The sequence below is a fragment of the Pimephales promelas genome, chromosome 18 (genome assembly GCF_988280905.1).
Source record: "Pimephales promelas chromosome 18, fPimPro1.hap1.1, whole genome shotgun sequence".
Lineage (NCBI taxonomy): Eukaryota > Metazoa > Chordata > Actinopteri > Cypriniformes > Leuciscidae > Pimephales > Pimephales promelas.
Window position 1 is genome coordinate 5777691 of NC_142786.1, and position 17329 is coordinate 5795019.

The window sequence follows — 17329 nt, forward strand, 5'->3', positions numbered from 1 at the left end:
AAAGGTAAGATTATGAAAAAAGTAACAATTTTGGAGAAGGAAAAAAAAAAAAAGTGGACCCTAAAAGACAGGGAGGGTCGGCCACACAAGCTCACAGCGCATGTCTGGATTAATATGTAGTCGATTGTGGCAAACTGCAATCAAGTAATAGGAGACAGGACCATTGCACTCCATTTCAAGGAAATACGGTGAAGATTTTTTACCACATGATGACTCTTGTATGCATCTTTCACATAGGATTTTTTCTGCAAAGCTGCACACACACACACACACACACACCTACACCCTAGGCTGACAACTCTGGCAAAGCTCCAGGCGCCCACATGAAAACACAAGCACGCAATGCACAATCAAATGAGCCTTCCCACGTTCAGATATAGAGCAGACACCAACTGAAATAGCTTTAATTCCTGGATAAATGGAACTTGGATAGACCAAAACACACAAGAAAATACAGAACCTCTTTGAGGAACTACTGGGAAGCCAAATTTATAAGACCAGAGGTCAGTTATTGATCACATTAAAAAGGCTTTCTACCACTGGCCCTATCAAAACGAACACACAGGGACGTTAAGAGGGGGCAACGCTAGTCACAGAGAACCAAAGCTAAAAATGGAAGTCTGGATTCAGTCACATGTCAATGGCTAGCATATTATGGATTACAGTACAATCCATTGATCCTTCAAACATCTGAGAACGATCCTATCTGATGCTGATTTCGGCATGACTATACTCTCAACTGGAAATTAAGCACCTTATGGATATATAAAAACTGGATACTACAGCTGAAATCATTATGCAGAAGATGGTGCATTAAATAAGAAATTGGCATATCAAATTCAAGCTTATTGGAGAAATTGCATATTTTCACCACTGCTGTGTTTCTATTTTGGTGTCGGCATTTAATTACTAGCACCAAAAATGGTGGGACCACTAACAATCTCTAGATATTTTTCTCTATAAAAACTTCAAACACTGTCAATATCTGATCTTAAGTCTCTGCCTAAAATTACTTGGTTTGAGCCATAAAAACTAACAGGCATATATGAAAATAGTACCCACCATCAATACTGGTGTATTTTCTAGATCTTGTTTAATGGCCTGAATTCTTTCTTCCAAGACAACATAAATGCATAGAGATTATAGCGGATGCTGGTTTTGACACTTCAGATTGAACGCAAAGTTCTTGCTAGTCCCTGTTGAATAATTCAGAGTTTCTATGAGGGAGGCAACCAGTACAGATGGAATGTAGAAGGTGATTCTCCAACAACACACAGCTGGAATACACACTTACACCAGCTTTAAAATCAGAAGAGGCATCATACAACACTAGGCATCATACACTTGCAGACTTTGCAAATGGTTACAGAGAAAAACAGGGCATCAACGCATGCAGAAACATGCATGCCAAATGAAAACGTTTGATATTCTCCGACTGGATGGAATCACAGTCTGTGCCCATCGAACACTACACGGTTTTCCGTGAAATCGTTCAACTTCGACTATCCAAAAATTGCTTTAAATTTCGGCAACTAGTGTAAATTCTTCCAGACTGTAAACCAGGACAAAAATCTGCAAAAGTTGTGGAGTATTCCAGCCTTTACACAAACCAGAATCACTTTTGTTGTTTACTATGTTAAAGTTAATACCAGTTCATTCCAAAGGAGCCTGATGACAAGCTGATTTCATAAACACGAAAGAAAAAGGCCTTCTACACCGATCACGTGGAAAGGACAAGAGTGGTTGGACATACTACACCGCACACACACACACTTTATAAATATCTGTCCTTTCGGGGTCATGGTGTGAAATTGGTTCCTATTTGAGGAATTGATGAAGAAATAGATCAAAAGAGCATGGGGAAAATTATAAAAATGGCAAAGGTAAGGTCCTCTAGAAGGTACCAAAACCTATACCAATATATTTGCTCATTTAAAACAACACAAACCAAGAAAAAACAAGGTCGACCCTCCTATTGCCGCCCAAAACAAAAGCAGGATTTTCCTGCGAGAATCAATCTGTGCCTTTAGGCCCTCCTTGGAACATGATTAAAAAAAATTCACGTCCAAAAAACCTGCATACATTTATTCACAAATGTAAAACCCCGGCCTGCATTTCAGCAGGCCGAGGATTTCCAATGCCGTTTATAAATCAGACTCATTTTATGAGTACAGTACAAAGTAGGATTTCAAGGTTAAAATCCCAAAGATAGCAGTTAGCAGTATTCCACAGTCAAAAACAAAGAGGCAGGTCTGCCGCGACTTGATTCGTACCAGCCAAACGGCTCGCCGGATTGTCGCCCCGGTCACACATGCACTGTAAATTCAGCCGAAGGGCTGTATGACTGCGATGAGAAACGAAAAAGAAGTACAATTCGTGCATTCAGAGTAACATACAAACCAAAGCGACACACGGAGAACTCTAGAATCAATATGAGAGTTCTAAAACTGGAAGCCGAAGTCTTTTAATAGAACCTCCAACGAATTTGAAAAATAAGCTCTCTCTGGACAGCTCATACTGTGTAAAACCTTACATGGAAAACAAGTCTTTTTTTTTTTCAAACAGCTAAGAGTCTTTTTTTCGGGGCTGTACTGGTTTGAAGGTGCGGCAGGGAGAACGTGTGGGAGAGAGGGGGAAGGTGTTAATGGGAAGTGAGACAGTGAAGCCCCAAGTCCAGGGGGGACTGCGATTCCCTGGTGCAAACCGGATTGAACTGGATCGAGCCTAGTCCAGGTTAGGTCAGCTGATGAGGCGCTTCAAGCATTTCCATTAAGAAGGTGTCGATCGGGGTGTCTCCAATCAGCTTGAAGAAGAACAGGTGCTCCAAGCATTTTAAGCCAATGGAGCGAAGCGCTGGGAGCCGGAGAAGGAGCTTGGCAAACCTGAAAACCAAGTGAGATGTTGAGAAACTGCACTGAACTGCATTATTAGCAACATATATAACCACAGTGATGATCACCCATGTGGAAATGATGATGCTGTACCTCCCCTGCTGGTCAGGATATCTCTGTTTACAATAAGCCTCCAGCGATGCATAGACTTTCTCTCTCAGTAACTCCACTTCACTTGGGCTTGACAATCCCTTTGCATCTGCACAACAGACATAAAAAGTTGTCATCAGGTAGGTCAGAAACAGTAGGATTAAAAATCAGCAACAAAAAAAAAAAAAAGTAACTGATGTATTGCAATATATTCTTATATTCTTGAATATGAACTGGACTTTGAACAATTACAGTCTTCTAAGTTTTGATTGTGGTTGAATAGAGATTGACTGTGAGATGCACCGATAACAACTGGTATCAGTGTATCAAATAAACATTTCTGGGAAGTTTGTAGATAAATGATTATATTTATGGAAATACGTCACTGCAAAGCACCAAAAATTAAAGCATCTGTATCGATATTTGATATTATATCAGAATATTCTTAGTATGAACGAATATGAATTGAATGTTTATGACTTGTGGACTGACCTGGGTTGAAGAGGATGATGGCTCTCAGGCACCCCAACTCTGTTTTATCCATCTGCATGTCTCTCATCTTGCTCACCAGCTCCGTCAGCACCCTGACGCCATGAAAATGGGGGCAGGAAGGAGCATGGGATGAAAAGCAAGGGAAAGGTGGGAAAAAAAAGAAGATTTAGGTTAATTTCTGAAGTACCACAATTCCCAATCAGGCAACAGAAAAAAGCTTGGTGGAGCCGTTTTCATAGCCACTTAAAAATATACAAATCAACATAAAAAGTACAATCAGAAATTAACTTTTTAAAAACAGAGCATGCAACATAAAACATCAGTCACTCTTGCTAGTCCAAGCAATGCATTCAATCACGCAGACACACATACACAAGGTCAGTTTGGTCTTTACCTGCCCCAAACAGCCCCAGACATAATTTTATCCAAAATAAACTCTCAAGCTACAGGCTTTTCTGACTGCTGCTGTTTGTTTATGACGTGTGGCGGAGTGTCATTACCTGTCGAATATGGCCCCAACCTCTGCATTGTGCGCACTCTCCCTGTGTGTTCAATCACAATGTGTTATTAAAATGTCATTACACATATCATAGTTATATAATGTCTCCCCGCTCCAGAAAGGCCCAGGCAGAGACGTTAAGACTCCACATATGTTGGCGGTAGGCCCAGTTCAAAGAGTAACAAGCTACAGGCTCTTGTTGAAAGGAAGGCAGATGGATCATTGGATGGCAGCAATGAAGCTAGAAATGACAATTCCCAGCGCAGAACAAATACAACATAACATGATCCAAAAAACTTAAAACAAGGATAAGAACAGGGCTCAACAATAAGGATGGACACTTTAACGATTTCACCACATACATGTAATTTCAAGTCATGCAAACTTTGATGACTTGAGCATTGATTTTTTGCAAAATCTGTTGATGCAAACCTTACCAAGGCTCTCTAAAAGTGGTGAAAATAAATGTTTTAAGGTTGTTTATATGTTTATGTGGTGTTTTAAATAAGCTTTAAGACAAACCATGTGCAAATTTATTCAGATTATTTTCTCTTGTAAACTGCAGTGATCTAAAGACAGCCTCAAAAACGCAGTTTTAAATCGCTGGTGTTTCTGTCGTCACAAACTACCTTGTAACCAATCACGTCAACGTGAGGGTGGGCTTTAGCATATCATTAACTGTGAAACAGGGGAGTTTCAAGAGAAGCCAGGTTATCCCAGTATATTTTCTGTTGATATGAAAAATTGGGTAGATTTAACAATATAGCGGGTTTATGATGTATATTACAATGTTATTGATGAACATATGCCTTTCTCCACTGACGTTCTGAGTTGTTCAAATAAACAGGAACATGGTTTGTGCAACATTAGCATCACTTTACTAGCTGTTTGATAACAGTCAAGTAAAGGGCTAATGATATTAATTACCGTTATCTGTCCGACGTTGTAAAGAACGATAACATTGTGCAGTGTTTTCCTCAGTACGTTGGCCGAGAGGATGTTGGAGCTGGTGTGAGTGAGTAGAGGCGGGGTGTAGAATGAAGCAAGGGTGTAGAGTTACATTCAAGCTATTTTTAAGGCATGAAGATTTTTTTCCACAGGGAAAAAAAACATTTAAATATGTCATTTTGGTGAGCACAAATTAGTTTTAAGGGATACAATTACTGACTACAAGGGGACTTTAAAATATGGTGATCATTAGTTAAAATAATAAAATAATACAAAATTTGTAGATTTTAGAATTTCAGATTTTTGCTAATGTGGCCTGTAAATATCTGAACAATAGAAAAAAATTATACAAAATCACTGTTGAGCCCTGAAGGAAAAATATAATAATAATATTATTATTGTTGTGGAAAATAACAGTTAATTCATTTAGTTATGTTATCATTATGCGCTATTTTTATTTAGCATGCCTTAATTGCTTAAAATGCACATACAATGATTCTGAAGACACATTAGAGTTCGCACAGAGGGTTAAATAGCATCTAGAGCATGAGCAATAAAGCAAAGCAAGAAGCATGTGTACACAGCAAATGGCACCAGAAGGACGACAATGAAGCGCTGCAAAAATCAGGTGAGATGGACAGTGAAGCACAAGGACAGGGAGGCTCATTTCTAAAGCAGAGACATTATGACAAGATGAATGGCAACAAGAGACAATTTCATATGAGCATCACAACAAACTGTACCACAGCACATCTAGAATGAGCTGATTTAAAACAACAGCCTGTAGCTCATTATTCCTGGATTTGCATTAGACAAAGACAAAATATGGAGTCTTCAGAAGTCTAGGGGAGAAATGTGCTAAATTTGTTCCTTGAAATAAGAAATCGCTGTAATAAACAGCAGATTACGTGACAGAACACACTTCATATGTGTGCCTGTACTGATTATGTAAATGAGAGTGTGTTGAGACTAAGCAGAGGAGAGCGTTGGTGCACATATAGGTGTTTGCATGTATGTGCATGTCCTGTCTGTCGTTCAGTGTCATTCTAAAAAAGCACACTATATATAGCAGCGTCAAGGCGGCAGGCTGTCGGGAAGGTAAAAGGTATTTTTCTTTGTCGTGACGCAGGAAAATCCAACCACCTTTGAAGCCTTAAATGTGTCATAAAAAAGCAAGAATCAAAGCTGTTAAGTTTTATGAGCGCAGGTTTACCACAAACTATGATGCAATAAACTAGTTCTTGTCTAATCCTTTCCACACATAAGCAAAGCAAGTCACATGCACATCATTACATAATTGCAACAAGAAATTATTCAAGAAAAGCATTGAATTGAATAATATTAACAAATGTAACAAAATCAATTTAATGACAATGTCTCATTTACAAAGTCTGATTCCAGGTAAATGGATGTGTGATGTGAATATGACCATCTAATGTTGCGAATTTAAAACTTATGCGCAAAATAGGAATAGCGCAAAAAATATTGCACATTCCATCCCATGTGAGAGAACAAAAATCGTGAATTCATGGGAAATTAGCACAAAATATCTGTAATAAAAATAGAATTTGATGCAATTTAGGAAGCCACTGTGGCTCTTTTTTCCTACATCATAAATGACTTGTGTCTCAGAGCAAACAGACGAAAACCAATAAATGTGTTCAGATGCTAATTTTTTGGAGATTTTTAATCATGTGAGACACTACCAACTTATTCTGATGACAGACTTTGGCATTTCAGAATGATCAAACCAACAACTGAGATGCTGTGCAATGAAATTGGTCTGCTGGTAAATCACGCAAGTTTTTTTTGCGCAGCAAGGGACGTAATCAGTAAATGCGTTCTATCATGCGCGTCGTCTTATCTGATTATTAAAATGTATGTGCATCTTGGCATTCTGCAGTCAAGGGACATGACTATTACCTGTCAAAGATGGCTCCCACCCCAGCACTGTGAGCACTGTTCCTGTGGACATGGAGGCCAGTGGCCAGAAGAATGCCATCCTTCACAGTGATGGAGCGATGAGAGAATGATGCGATCAATAGCTCATTCCAGCCTGGCAGACAAATAAAAGCAGCATAAGATGAGTGGGGTTCAATATTGAGTAAAGTAAATCATTAACAGTGTTTGCTAAGGGAAGCATCACTAAAATACAGTTTAATATGAAAGTATGTTATTTAGAGTAAAAAAAGAGTAAAACAGGTTTACCAGCACGCAGTAGGATGACCTGGTCATCCAGAGACAGCTCACTGAAGTGAGGGATCCTCTTTGCCCACTCCACCAAAGTGAACAGCTGTTTATCAGCAGCCTGGCAGATATTTGTGACTGGGTCGTTCGGCTGAGGAGAGGTCAAAATAAAGTCTTATGGATGGTAAGCAGAGGGAATGAAACAAAAACAGACATCACACACTAGTCTTTTTATCTGTATGCATTTGAAAAAGACTATATTATGCTATTTTACAAAGTTTTGATTTTGTTTTTGGGTTCTACAAGAAAAGATTTTCATACTAGGATGTTCATAAAACACATTTGTTTTCCTATATTTGACCTCTTACCCGCCTGTCTGTAACACTCTGGGCTGGGTTTCCCAAAAGCATTGTATGCCTAAGTAGACCAGTGTGTTGTAATATGAAAATGTTTTGAGCGTGTTTCGGAAATGTCACACCCCTTACCAAAACCACGAGTTACAAAACACTACTACCGCAACCAGGCCTCACCCCCCTTTTATTTGCCTATGCCTTGAGTAGGAATTATTTAAATGAGGAATATTGTGATGTGTACGTTCACAAAGTGACTATGTGTAACTTTTCACAAACAGCAACATTACGCACTAAAGAAAGTTGAAAATGTAAAAAAAATATATAATAGGTCCTCTCTTTAAAATCTTTAGATGGTCCTAAATATGCATTGAGTCCATTGCATTACATCTAAATGCATATTGCAGTAAAAAAAAAACTTTTCAAAACTCAATTCTCTAATATGAATGGCTAGCTCTATGAAACTTCCTGCATTTAATCAGTCCATCATACTGTCATTGGGCTGCCACAATTAGAGCACAATTAGTTTAAAGGTCACGTAACAGATCATCCTGGCACCGCACTAAAGATCTTAAATCCTCCTTAACACGTTTATCTGCTACTTACAGAGCTTCCACCTGAGCTGCCATCCGCATGCAGCTCAGTCTTCTGCTCCACCGCCATTTCTGCTTCCAGAATCTTCTCCACTGGCATCTCTTCATTCGCAGCGCTGGTGGACTCCACCTCTCCTTCCCGCTCCTTGTTCCTCTGACGCTCCTCCTGAACTGCTGTATTGCACACAGGGAAATGAGGAAAAGGAACAAGACGAGGAAACAGGGATGAAGGATAGAGCAGAGGACAGTGTGAGAGAGATTAACATGATGGGGAAAGGAAAATGAAAAGAGAGAAGGGGTAGTGAATAGGGAAAGCGGTAAAGATGAAAACAGTGACACAGAGATATACAGATACAGTAGTTCCTGGTTAGTTTTCAACACATCATTCACACAGCTAAGTCCTCCAGCAACATTCCTTCTTCAATGAAAGCCACAAAGGTCCCTCATTGCACACATTCAAAACATCATTCTCACATGACTAATATTTGTTTTGCTGCATCATGTCATTTAAAGGGGTCATATCATGTGGAAATAAGTTTCCTTTTAACTAATGATAACAGTTTGATGCACAATGAAAATATGTGGTCAATTCAGACCTAAAAAATTGCCAGTTATTCCAGTAGCACCTCACTGCAGTACACAAGATCCAGGGGGCGGAGTTGGATCCACATCTAAGGGGTGAAGAAGGGTATGATTAGGGGTGGGGTTAGGAATCAGGGGGGTGCAGATGGGTAGGATTGAGGGTGGGGTTAGGAATCAGGGGGTGGAGATGGGTAGGATTAGGGGTGGGGTTAGGGATCAGGGGGTGGAGATGGGTAGGTTTAGGGATCAGGGGGTGGAGATGGGTAGGATTGGGGGTGGGGTTAGGGATCAGGGGGTGGAGATTAGTAGGTTTAGGGGTGGGGTGAGGGATCAGGGGGTGGAGATGGGTATGAATTGGGGTGGGGTTAGGGATCAGGGGGTGGAGATGGGTATGAATTGGGGTGGGGTTAGGGATCAGGGGGTGGAGATGGGTAGGTTTAGGGGTGGGGTTAGGGATCAGGGGGTGGAGATGGTTAGGTTTAGGGGTGGGGTTAGGGATCAGGGGGTGGAGATGGGTAGGTTAAGGGGTGGGGTTAGGGATCAGGGGGTGGAGATGGGTATGATTTGGGGTGGGGTTAGGGATCAGGGGGTGGAGATGGGTAGGTTTAGGAGTGGGGTTAGGGATCAGGGGGTGGGTATGGGTATGATTTGGGGTGGGGTTAGGGATCAGGGGGTGGAGATGGGTATGTTTAGGTATGTATTTCGTGTTCTGCAGTGAGGACCATCTCAGTTATTCTGCAAAAAGACTAGACCGCATGTATACTATTACTTATAAACATCAAATGAATTAATAACAGCAAAATATTGTGCTGTTTCTGGCTGGGTTGAGGGCTGATGGTTATTTTTAACAAGATCTCTCTCTAATCATTTCAGTCAGACTCAATTTGAGGAGGAAAAAAAAAATCACTTTAAGAGAGTATTTTCATATTTTCAAGTGGATCTCAAAAATGATGGCATGACCCATTTAATGGCTGTCACTAATATCCTACAGAGCAATTCTTTCACCATTCCCACATTCACACACATGACCAACCCTCCCTCCCTCCCTCCCTGCTTTCTCCTTACATCGTTGACGTTCATCTTGGACCACTACAGAAGGAGAGGGAGGAAGAGAGAGAACGAGAGGAAACAAAAGAGGGAGAGAGGGGGACAGGTGTTAGTGGTGACAACAGCCCTACCTCCCCCTCTCCTCTCCTCTCAGGTTTGTGCTGTGATATATATGACTTATGAAATCTACATGTCTCTGCTATACCAACTCTTGTCATTACTATCTTTCTGTCTTGCTTAATTCTAAAAAGCTTTTCTTTTGCTCTCCTTAGTGACAAATTAATTAATCATAACATAAATAAAATAAATGTCAAATAAACAAAAATAAATATTTAAAAAAAAATGTGGGGGTTAAACCCAATTGCCATTAAACTGTAAACAACATTTCAGTGCTTTTTGTCTATCAACCACCCTGCTCTCTAGATATTACCATCAGTTTATTTCCTCCACCACAGCAAAGAACATTTCACCAAAATTCTAGTAGATCAGTCTTTCTATTGCATTAATCAATATAAACATAAACATTAATCAATATAAACATAGTGACCAATGTAGTTTACAAACAAATGACTATTAAATGTAAGGGCATTTATAAGGGGAGGAAACACTGGCATCAGACATTGAAAATCCCTTTAGTGAAACTCATATTGGGTCTGTGGTATGTGTATGTGTTAGGTGGGACAGGGTGGGAGTTCTGGTTTTTACCTTCTCTCTTCATCCCCATGGCCAGGCACTTCTGGTAGCGGCAGTACTGGCAGCGGTTCCTCTGGCGTTTGTCCACCAGACAGTCCTTATTGTCTCTGCATGTGTAGCTCAAGTCCTTCCTCACGGTGCGCTTGAAAAAGCCCTTGCAGCCCTCGCAGCTGTACACGCCATAGTGCTTGCCTGGAGAGAAGCGACATGAAGCCAGGTTAGGTTTGTTAATTAGGAGGTTAATCCACAGATCAGTGAGCCCAAATTCGATCATTTCATAATGTTGACACACAGTGTTACATAATAAAAAGCCGTTTTTGTTCATGAATCTTTTTTTGCTTTGCACATCAAATGGAAAATCCATTGAGTTGAAGTACCTTTTATTTGTGAAATATTTAATTACCACATGGCTATTTAATATACACTCTCCATTACAACCACTTTGTTAGGTACACTTGTTCAACTGCTCTTTAACACAAAATGTAAACGTTATCTAATCAATGAATCATATGGCAGAAACTCAATGCATTTAGGCATGTAGACATGGTTAAGACGATCTGCTGAAGCTCAAACTGAGCATCAGAATGGGGAAGAAAAGTGATTTAATTGACTTTTTCTGATATACTGGGATTTTCACGTACAACCATATTTAGGATAAGGGAAAATATCCATTGAGCAGCAGTTCTGTGGAAGAAAATGCCTTGTTGATGCCAGAAGTCAGACGAGAATAGCCAGACTGTTCGATCTGAGAGAAAGACAACAGTAACTCAAATAACCAGTTGTTACAAACAACCAAGGTCTGCAGTACAGCACCTTTGAACGTACAACACATCGAACCTTGAAGCAGACGGGCTATATATCAAATACATATATAGCCCTTTTTCCATTACATTAACATGTTTTGTGATTTAAACCGTGTCAAAAAATACTCACCTATCCAATAGCTATAAACAAGCTATAAACATTTAAAAGGAAAAATACATTTTCATAAGGAATAATAGTTTCAGTTAAGATCAGACCAGTTAGGATTAGTGTTTATCAGCGACTTACCAGAGGAGCGATCCCCACAGATGGCACACAGACGCTTCTGTGAGAGCATGGGTCCTGGGCTGTGGCTGGACAGCGGCTTCAAACCGAAGGGTGGTTTCACGTCATCAGAGCTGCTGACGGCATGCAGGCCTGACATTGACACAGTGGAGTTGATCTGAGAAGGGCGATGAGAAAGATGAAGTGGCAGAAAAAAAAACAAGCAAAAGTTGTATTGAAACTCTGAACACTTTAAAAATTTAACACTTCCTATTTTGTTAGTGATAAACAAAAATCAAATTGCAAGATAAAAAAAAAAAACATGTTAATTTCTTATGGTCAGTAACATGCCTAATTAACCCTTTAACTGATCATAACCAAACATTTCTCCCCAATCATTCAAACACCATTCCATCACAAATCACCTTAAGCACAGGTGGAAGATGATCAAATCATTAAGAATTTGATTTTGATTGCATTTTGATGTCATTTGAACAAAACCCCTTAAAGGCGGAATGTATCCAAGGAATCAGAGCAACATCCAAACAGAGCAACTTTTCAACATTTATGAGCAACAGTAAAGGTAAGAAGACATTTGCATGAAAAAGCGACTAGAAAACGAGGAAAGCATGAGAGAGTCAGGAACTGAGAGAGGGTACAAGGTCTCACCTCTATGTTTCTGGGAAACATGTTCATCTGTGAAATAGAAATGCAGTGATGAGCAGGGGCGCAAAAAAGCTTGTGGGACGAGGGACGTGGTGCTACATTCCCAAATCCACTATGCTATTTTGTATTGGTAAAACGAAGATTTAGACTAAAAATCGGTTTTAGATCGACCGAAACCTACCTAAGAGACTTTGGAAATTAAGGTCAAAATACTAGACGGTCTGTTAAAGATTAACAGTTTAGAGTGAAACACTCAAATAACCTCTGTAAATAAACTGGTATTTAGATTTTTTTTTTTTTTGAAAGCTGAACCAAACCTTGAAATTATGCAGGTCTAGTTAAATATTGCTAGTCATTTCACAGCACCGTTCAAAATTTTGGAGTTGATAAGATGTTTTTGAAAGAAGTCTCACCAAAGCTGCATTTTTTGGATCAAAAATACAGTGAAATATTATTACAATTTAAAATAACAGTTTTCTATTTTTATATTTTTTAAAATGTAATTTATTCCTGTGATGCAAAGCTGAATTTTCAGCATCATTACTCCTGTCTTCAGTGTCACATGATCCTTTAGAAATCATTCTGATTTGCCGATTTGCTGCTTAATGATGATTGTGCAACTTAATATTTTTAAGGAAACTAATACTTTTTTCAAGATTCCTTGATGAATATAAATATTAAAAAAATAATTTATTTGAAAAAGAAATCGTATCTTTTGATAAAAAAAAAACGTGAAAAAAAAAAAAAAACCTGACCCCAGACTTTTGAACTGTGGTGTACATTAAGATGTAGATGATAACTATGATATTAATGAAAATGTAACTATTGTGCAGTTTTTGTCCTGATTTTGCTTTGTTTAATTTTCATGTAGGCCTACTTAATACAAAAAAATCTGAATTCTGCCAGACTTAGGGGCTTTTACACAATATTGTTTTCAACTAAAAACGTAAAACTTTTATTTGTTTGGTCGTTCATTTACACAACTCCGTTTTCAACTAAAAACTAGGGCTGTGCAAAAATTATTTGCGATTAATCGGATCCAAAATAAAAGTCTGTGTTTACATAATATATTTGTGTGTGCTGTATATAATTATTTTGTATATATAAATACCTATGCATGCAAGTATATATTTAAGAATTATTTGAACTTAAATTCTGTATATATAAATAAATACATAATCTATATTATATAAATATTTTATATATGAATAACACATTTTCTTAAATATATACATACATGTGTGTGTATTTATATATACAAAATAATTATATACAGCACACACAAATATATTATGTAAACACAGACTTTTATTTTGGATGCGATTAATCGCAATTAATTTTTGCACAGCCGTACTAAAAACGTAAAACTTTTATTATCTGTCTGGCTGTTCATTTACACAAAAAACGTTTTGGGGGCCTGAAAACTGGTTTCAAAGTGAAAGTTTTGAAAACTATATTATCATCATCTCTGTAAACTACAAAAACGTGAATTTGTGAAAACTGTGAAGTCAAGCACATGCATATTACGTGTTCAGTCTATTTTTTTTTTTCAAAGTGACATTGCCAACTACTGGCCTGTGTCAATGGGGATCGTTTTGACAATGTCTGCGAGTGAAACTATTCAAAAAACTATTTTTAGTACATCGTTGTCATGTAAACGTACCCTCAGAAACCACACAAGCTGGGCTGTTTATCTAAATACAAACACACAGGCTTGTAACTAAAATAAAAAGAGTCTGGTGGGCAGTTGGGATTGATAACACGAAAGTGCTCACCTGTGGGCTGCTGATGGGGCCGTAGCCTACAGAGGGAGTTCCAGGAAGGCAAGGAGAACCTAGAGAGGAGCTGATGACTGAGAAAGGTGAGCCCATGCTGCTGATGGGACTGTTCACGGCTGAAGTGATGGGTGGCAGAGAAGTCATGGAGGCGGCTGAAGGGGCCAACGGGGGCGAACGCTGACCTGATGGTGGTGAGGAAACGGATGAGCTGTCTGGACTTCGAGAATCTGAGAGGAGAGGCAGGTTTGTGGAACAGAACAAAGAACAAAAAATATACAATTACGTTCACTGTGGCCAATCATAGGAATTTTAGCTTTCATTATTTAAACATCTGCTAGATTATTAATTTAGCACGTTGTAAAGCTGTGTCTCATGAAATGCAATTAGCTTCAACAAGCTAAAAATAAATCATTGTAGCCTTGATCAAACTAAGCAAACACAAACTTTACTTTAAGGTGTCTTAGTGTAATTATATATTTAACTAATGAGTTATATTTATTACTGAAATGTAGATTCTATAGAGTTAGGATTTGGTTTAGTTATGATTACACGCATTATCCTATTAATATTGTAAGTATAAATATCGTGTAAAATACACTAAATTAAGTGTTACCATGAACTACTAATGAGACAAAGCTATCTAAAATTATAACAACAAAACAATTATGAAACACTGGGAAAACAAGGTAATTAACCTTTACATCTCAATTCACTGATTACATACAAAACACTGTGTCATTCCTATCCTTTGAGATGTGCAGTGCAATTCAAATCTAACTGTACAGCTCCAAGTGTAAATTTTACTGCACAAACGTGGAGCCACATGTGGAAATATAATCCAAACATTCTCACCTCTGCTGTCGCCCATGATGTGCAGCCGGGCTCTGCTGTTGACACCGACACACTCGCTCTGATGTCGAATGGCTGTTCAACTCAAGACCGCGGACTGAGGCCCGGGCCCCTGGGTCTTTTACCAACTGAAGTTATCCCTACAGTTAACAAAACGCTGCGTGAATGACATTTAAGTCATGTAAACGACAAACACGACAGATATAAATCGTCACAATACCTCAAAACGAGTTATATTGCATTTCTGTGTAAACATGACAGAAAACTTTAATTTGTAAGAGTAGTCACGTGGCTTTTAAACGCATATGAATATTTTAGGAACGATTCAAATTTCTACACGGTATTAGTGTGATGAAAGGATTAATCACGTGTAAGCATGCAAATCGTAATTTACAGTCTCGGCTAGCTGATTAGCCTACTGGAGAGCTTACATTTCACAGCAAAACAAGCCATATTATGCTTTAGAAAATTGTCCTAAATGTATCCCTAAATTCATTAATGACGTCTAAGTGTACGGAAGATTTTTTAATTTACAAGTGTTATGTGTAATAACGCGTATTTATACTTGCATTCGGCTAATCGAATCAACTAACGTTAGCATGTTAGCTAGCACGCCAATAACTCTGCAGGCACAAATTACTGCCCACAAACAAACAGCGGAAAACCAGGCAAAGTGTTATTATAACAGGGTTATAACTACATATACCTGTCATTAAATGTAAACAACAGCAGCATTTACCCGAGGTACGTGAATATAATGAAGATGTATATTTAAAATGTCTTAATTAGGGCCGCGACTCTCCGTTCCCATCTCTTCGGTGTGATCCTCGCAGTCGCCCCGATCTTCCTTTCTGAGGAGGAAACTGAAGCTGTTTACGTCCGAGCATGGAAACTGGCGCCATTTTGGCTCGTGCAAAGTATCGAATGAGCCAAAATGTCTAATTCCAAAAATAGTTTATTTCTTCATTCAAAGTAGGCCACATTATACAACTGCGTCTGGGTGATCCTTCAAATGTGTGTCGCATTAACATGTTTACATAATTTATTTGTCAATTATTAAATTATTTGTCATTTTGTAAATAAAATTAGATTTTTTCCCATTGTTATCATTTAATTTTTGTTTTGTTTATAAGCAAACAGGTACAATAACAATAAAGTGGTGTTTTGTAATTAATATAAATATATTTATATATATGCAGATTTTATATATTATAAAATAGCAAAACGTTTTACTGTAATAACTTGTATAAAAATGACTTGATAGGGTTTCTTTTTGTTGATTTTTTATTTTTATTTTTTTTTAGATAAATTAATACTTTTATTCAGCAAGGATCCACTGAAAGCAATTTATAATATTACAAAATACTTTTGATTTCAGATAAATGTTGTTCTTTTGAACTTTACACCAAAGATTCCTGAAAAAAAATTACAAACGATTTGGTAGCAAAACTGAATTTACTGTAATTTTATCAAATAAATGCACTTTTAAAAGACTTATTTTGAAAACATGAATAAATCTGACAGACTCCACCATTTTAAGCAGTGACTTTACATTACAATAATGTAAATATACAACGAAGTCTTTTGTTTGACAAAATGTTTTCACAGAACACATCATGTCTAAATGAACACTCAATTCTGAATTGTACCTCACACTTTTTCACCATGTTAAGTCTTCATTTTTATATATTATGTTTTCCAAAGTGGTGTATAAATAATTAAACAATCTTGTCACTGAAGTTTGCCAAGATAATTAAGCTATTCTGTGAACTCAGCTGCCATCCACAGGCAAGAGTACTCTACTACAGTCAAGCATACCTGGCTTTAGATTTCATTGCAATGTAATTACTTTTTCAATGCTTAAGTATATATATATATATATATATATATATATATATATATATATATTTGTGATTCTTGGGTAGTTGTGATTGTCAACACAAATATTATTGCTTTTTTCCTCCAAACTTAACATTGTGAACACCAATGTTGGGAAAGTTAGCACGTTGAACAATATCGTTAAACAATACGTTGAACAATAAACCTTTCAGATGTGCTGTCATTCTGGAATGCAGAATAATAGGACGCAGGAGAAGATAAACACTCTTACTTCAGCAATAAAACAAAAAAATGACACAAACATTGTTTATCTAAAGTCATTTTTGCTTATCTGTATGGTTGAATTGGATCATCGAAGGTCAGCAGCAAAGACATTGGTTAAAAAACTGAGATTAAACACACAACGTATATTTGTGTTGTTCAACATTTTTAATTATATTGACTTTTCATTTCACAGTTTTTTTTAATTTTGAGGAATACTGCAAGTGAGATAAGTAAAAAAAAAAAAAACTTTTATTATCTCTGATAGGGAAATTTGTAATGGACTCTATATTCAGCATTTCGACAGAACCAAATGCATAACAAATGAAACAAAACCATATTCATACACATAAGACTAAGCAGACATCGCTAATCCATGTTCAACAGTCTAATTGATTGTTTGTTTTAAACCTGTTCCATTTATAACGGGGAGTTCTATACCTTCTTCGAGATGGTGACTTCATATCAGGGATAACATAGGGAAAGGAGAGCTGTCAGTAAAGTAACTTTACATGACTTATTTTAAAAGGTAACTCAG

The 17329-nt window shown here is 37.8% G+C and overlaps 1 protein-coding gene across 8 annotated transcripts; it reads right to left on the reverse strand.

The window, feature by feature from the left end:
- Positions 1-2064: 2064 nt before the first annotated feature.
- rxrba (retinoid x receptor, beta a) lies at positions 2065-15563 on the reverse strand. Of its 8 annotated transcripts, none has more exons than XM_039678742.2 (14): positions 15431-15563; positions 14695-14831; positions 13840-14069; positions 12068-12094; positions 11423-11576; positions 10385-10564; positions 9698-9721; positions 8064-8224; positions 7129-7258; positions 6844-6976; positions 3974-4015; positions 3474-3565; positions 2985-3090; positions 2065-2882 (listed from the first exon to the last, which is right to left on the reverse strand). In XM_039678742.2, the coding sequence occupies exons 2-14, from the start codon at positions 14708-14710 to the stop codon at positions 2735-2737; spliced, it is 1443 nt and encodes a 480-aa protein (XP_039534676.1). In that variant the 5' UTR covers positions 14711-14831; positions 15431-15563; the 3' UTR covers positions 2065-2734. The 8 variants fall into 8 exon arrangements, with proteins under 8 accessions (XP_039534676.1, XP_039534677.1, XP_039534680.1 ...); XM_039678743.2 differs by having other exon boundaries at positions 15398-15533; XM_039678746.2 differs by lacking the exon at positions 12068-12094.
- Positions 15564-17329: the final 1766 nt, after the last annotated feature.